Source organism: Etheostoma cragini, unplaced genomic scaffold (genome assembly GCF_013103735.1).
Source record: "Etheostoma cragini isolate CJK2018 unplaced genomic scaffold, CSU_Ecrag_1.0 ScbMSFa_4079, whole genome shotgun sequence".
In the NCBI taxonomy this organism is placed as follows: domain Eukaryota; kingdom Metazoa; phylum Chordata; class Actinopteri; order Perciformes; family Percidae; genus Etheostoma; species Etheostoma cragini.
The window spans coordinates 1-5,285 of NW_023268413.1; the positions used below are offsets into that span (position 1 = coordinate 1).

The 5,285-nt window shown below is 47.4% G+C and overlaps 1 protein-coding gene across 1 annotated transcript; it reads right to left on the reverse strand.

Annotated features, from left to right (window-relative positions):
* Positions 1-5: 5 nt before the first annotated feature.
* On the reverse strand, positions 6-4,927 carry LOC117941040 (protein CASC3-like; the record flags this gene model as incomplete). Its single annotated transcript, XM_034866142.1, has 4 exons — positions 6-771; positions 1,491-1,664; positions 2,811-2,959; positions 4,609-4,927. Coding segments are annotated over 4 exons (1,408 nt in total), but the record flags the coding sequence as incomplete, so codon positions are not given.
* Between the last annotated feature and the right edge of the window lie 358 nt (positions 4,928-5,285).

Sequence of the window (5,285 nt, forward strand, 5' to 3'; positions counted from 1 at the left end):
CCCCCCGTGCCCCCCGTCTGACTCGGCCCGTCGTCCGCCCCCCCCCAGCTCTTCCCTCCCCCGCTGCCGGGGGAGACGGCGGCGTTCCCTCCCCCGCCGGTCACGGTGGACTCCTCCACAGACGGCTGCTTGCTGCCCAGGTCGGCGGGCCGAGACCGGGTCCTGCGAGCCAGCGAGTAGGACTTACGCTCCATCGCCGGCCGCTCGGCGGGAGGAGAGGCTTCCCGATTGGCCGAGGGCGACTGTAAGGTGGAGTCAGACGCGGAGTGAGCCAATCCGGACGCAGATCTGTCGGCGCTGCCGCGTTGTTCCTGCTGCTGCCGTCTCTGCGGCGCCGATTGGGCCGTCGTTACAACGCCTAGGTCCTGCTCCCGAACGCCCCCGTGGCTGAATGTAATATCCTCAATGACCACGGGGGGGCCCCGGCCCCCGGACCTGCTGCCCACGCCCCGGTCTCCCGCGGGGTCGGACGGAGCTTTGGGGCCCTGTCGTTCCCTGGGGTGCATCTGGGGTGCGTTTGATTCGTTGTTCCTGTACTGGGACTGAGGCGTGTGGTGGGAGGGTCGGCTGCGGGAGGGAGGCGGCCGGGAGGGGGGGCCGCCCCGCTGAGAGGAGGACAGAGGGAGAGACGAGGGGGGTGCGGAGGACGGTGGGTTGGATGAAGGCGGAGCGCCTCCTCTGTTCGGAGCGCCGCTCTGCTGCCAGGACCGGACCGGGCGCTCGCCACCTCCGTCTCGCCAGCGTTTGTCTCTGCTGGGAGACGCACTCTGTCTGCAGGGGACACACAGACGTTCAGACCAAACACTCACGCAGGACAAAGACAGCTCATAGATATCTGGGACCTGATGTAAAACCTTCCCTTTCATCTCCTCAACACGCACAGCGACACATTACACCCGGCGTGGTCATTGTCAGGGTCGTCATGGCAACACATTGAGAGGTCTGTTAACAAGATGTCGCATATCTCTGGGCACTGTACTTAAAAACAAAAATCATAATTGTATTTCATAACTATCTCTGGGACACTCATCTGTCTCTTGTCTGTCTCTGGGACACTTTTCTACCTCTGGACACTCGTCCGTCTCTGGGACACTCGCCTGTCTCTTGTCTGTCTCTGGGACACTTTTCTACCTCTGGACACTCGTCCGTCTCTGGGACACTCGTCTGTCTCTTGTCTGTCTCTGGGACACTTGTCTGTCTCTTATCTGTCTCTGGGACACTCGTCTGTCTCTTGTCTGTCTCTGGGACACTCGTCCGTCTCTGGGACACTCTTCTGTCTCTTGTCTGTCTCTGGGACACTCGTCTGTCTCTGCTGTTGCAAACCCCCATTTCCCCACTGTGGGACCAATAACGGTTTATTACTTTAGCTGTTTGGACCAAAGCTAAAATCCTGTCCTGCGTAACGTTACTCCTCACCTGTCTGACAAGCACGTATATCCTTAAATAAACTGAAGACCCCCCCCCCCCCCCTCCATGCAGGCGGGTCTCACCTGGGCCTGCGCTGCCGGTAGTTTCTGTCCCCGGAGCCGCCGCCGTTCCTGATGTCGTAACCGTAGATGGCGATGAGTTCCTCGCGGCTCTTCGGCGCCTGCTCCTCCTCCCGGAACCGGTCGTGCTCCCAGCGACCCTCGTCCTTCCACAACTTCCTGTTTCGACCTTTCGGTCTGAGAGTGGGGGGGGGGGGGGGGGGGGGGGGGGCGGGGGGGGACATGATGAAGCACAAGTATCACTGCACAGAAGAATGCTTACAAGACATTTTGGGCTGTAAAGAGGAATCAATAAATATGAAAGAAAATGCATCTGTGGAGTTGTAAATCGGTTTTATTTTACATTAACCCTCAAAAGGGACAAAAACTACTTTTGTGAACTTAAGACTTTTGTAAATTAATTTCAAGAACCAAAACAACTGATTGTAGATTGGCTTTCAAAAGCGATTTGAAAAATTTCAAAAAGCCAATTTCAACTTTCCAGCTGTAGGGTCAAATTATGTCTCAACACGCTGCTGCTCTGGGACATATTTGGGCGTTGCCAGAAAGACGAGTTAGGTCTGAACACGTGGGGATCGGTTGTAGACACAAACATCATAACGTCATAACGTAGTTTTAACGGGCTTTTATCTGGAATCATTTGTACTCCTTTACTTCCATTCATTTCCAGCAGATACACCTCAGTGTCCGCAGCAGGCAGGGCTGACCGATACGAGGGAAATATGTAATTGCTATTATTTTGACTGATATTGTGATATGATTCACAATATTGGCGGTGGAGATCATTTTAGTTTATTTCTTTTTGATGCTGCCTTTCTTTAAATGACTGCTCATTTCTTTACATTTCTTATGCTGCACTGTAACTTGTATTCTGGTGTTTTATGTGTCTTAATGTTTCTATTTTGTTTTAAACTGTCTATTCATGTGTTTTACCGGTCTTTGATGCTTATGATTTTTAACTGTTTGTACCTGTGTTTTATCTGTTTAACAGATTTTGTGTAAAGCACTTTGAATTGCCCTGTTGCTGAAATGTGCTCTACAGATAAAGCTGCCTTGCCTTGTATCATTACTGACATTTTCATTGAAAAATAAATAAATACTATAAACACTAATTTTTGAGAGGCTCTGTACCAAACGAACAGGTTTTCCTGTGGTCTGTAGGACAGGATGTTTGGGGCGGGACGTCTCTGCAGGGCCACACTACTTCATTCAGTAGTGAGTGATGCAATGTAGATAAAATTGCACTTAATTGTGCAGCCCTAAGTTTAAATAGTAGTATTATTAGTAGTAATAATAATAAAACAACAACGGCTGTAACCACACCTCTCCTCCTCCTGAGCGTGCCCCCGGACATCGTGCTCGAAGAACAGACCCTTCCTCGGGATGTAGGCCGGGTTCTTCCGGTCCTCGTCGTCGTCGAGCTTCTGACCCGGTTTCCCCCCCGCCTTGGTCTCGGGGTCGTCTGTGGACTCCTGCGAGACGGGAGCCAGAGTTTCAGTTAAACCGGACTACAGATGTGGGGAAGCGCCTACAGGAGTGTTTGGTACAAAGGATCCCAGCATCGATTCACTTTAAAGGACCAACCTTTCAGGAGACATCCAAACGATGAGATGGACCCAATTATTATGTGTATTAATATTTATTAATGTGTATTATAAACGCCATTCATCTCTGTTAGGGGGGGCGGTCTCTGGGCACCTTATGATTCTAACCCGATTATCAACGCATCGCGACTATGTACATGTGGTTATGTACATTCCCATGGCTGATTTAAGAAACTATACATATAGATCTGAGTATTTTAGATTTTGACATATGCAGTTCTGGTCATACCCAAGTGTAAATGTCATGTGTACTGAGGTTTTATTGTGTAGTGACTCCATGCTTCAGCCTTCAACATGCTGAGTCACCTCCTCCCAGTGCTCCTCCATGTCAGAGGCCGAGTCATGTTTAAAGGTGGAGAACAGGGAACATGAGCTGGACACATGTCATGTGATGAAGTAGACTTCTTAGGATCTCCAGTAGCGGGGGCCAGAGGCCCAGCTGTTGTCCCTGGACTCCACCCAAAGCTCCGTTAACGTGCATCATTATCACATTAAAACATTCAATACGTCACTGCAAGACATAACATTCAAAACAACAACAAGGCATAACAGGACCTACTTGGAATTATTCATAGATTATAGAGATGAGATTATGATATTGATTATGTTATGCATGTCTTATTAGATCTCACACACACACACACACACACACACACACACACAGATTTAAATAATCGAATATTAACTTATCAGAACTGAGCACAGAGAGAATCTATTATTTTTCCCACCCCTCACATCCTTTACTGCAGTAAAAGTACTTATTACACGCTGAGAATACGAGTAAAATTCAAAACTGTACTTAAGGTAAAGTAAGGAAGTAGCAGCTACACATTAACGTAAAAGTACTCTCATATTGTTTTTGTACTGTATTGCAGGATATAATATATAAAGTCACAGCTGTGTTGTTCCCAGAGCTGCTCAGATTATTGATTGATATGTGTCAAGAATTTCATTAATTAACCAATTAACCATTTTGAGTTATTTTTTATGATAAAAGGTAAACGTGTGACGTCAGCTTGTTAAATGTGAATATTTTCCAGTTTCTTCTCTCCTCTGGGACAGGAAACTGAATCTTATTTCCTTTCATCCTTCCTTTCTCCTTCCCTACATACGTCTTTTCTTCTGTCTTCTTTCATTCATTTTTAATTCTTCCGTCCCTTTTCTTTCTATCTTTGCCACCTTTCTTTCCTTCCTTCCATACTTAATTACATTAAATCTAGAGCTGCAAAGATGAATGATTAGTCATCATCGACTGGATTCATCTCAGACTATTCAGATAATCTATTAATCAGTTTGAGTCTTTTACTTTATTAAACTAAGTCAAACGTGTGTGATGTGAGCGTGTGAAATGTGAATATCTTCTAGTTTCTTCTCTTCACTGCGAGCGTGAACTGAATATCTTTCAGTTGTGGACACATCAAGACATTTGAGGGGGTCTTCTTGGGTTTTTTGGGAACACTGATCATCATATTGTGACATTTAGAGCCCAACCTACTGGTCGTTCCAGCGAGTCTCACCTGGCCGTCGCCGCTCTGTCTCTCCCCAGTAATGTTTTCTTTCTCCTCGGCCTTGCAGTCCTCTTTACTCTGTCCTCCTTGCTCCAACTTCACCTCCTTCTCTTCATCCTCCCCCTCTTCCTCCTCCACCACCTCGCCCTCCTCCTCCTCCTCTTCCTCCTCTACTTTTTTCGGTTCGACCGCTGCAGCAGCAGCAGCAGCAGCAGCAGCAGGAGAGGGTTTGGGCTCGCTGGCTGCTGCTGCCGGCCCTTCTTCCTCGCTGTACTGCTCTGCCTCCTCTTCCTCCTCGGCTCCCTGAACACACACAGGAAACACCCGACTTTAACCGATTTATCTCCAGCGATCAACAGCATGTTGTAAAAGACAAAAAGAAAAAACGTTAAGCGTATAGAACACTAAAGATGAAAACAAACCTTGACTAATTAATCTGATTTGTTTCACCAAAGAACAAGAAAAGGATACGTTTGAGAAGGAGCAGTAACGCATATATATATTGCATCACATTCTGCCGCTGACGACTATTTCTCAATCCCAAAATCGAACCACTATTTTACTCTTAAATTAATGTTCCTCCAGAAAATCTGATCTCCATTTACGTTCAGTTTTATTTGACAAACTATGTCCCGTATGTTTTAGGCAGCACAAAAAAAAATGTCAAAGATTTACATGTTAACGTT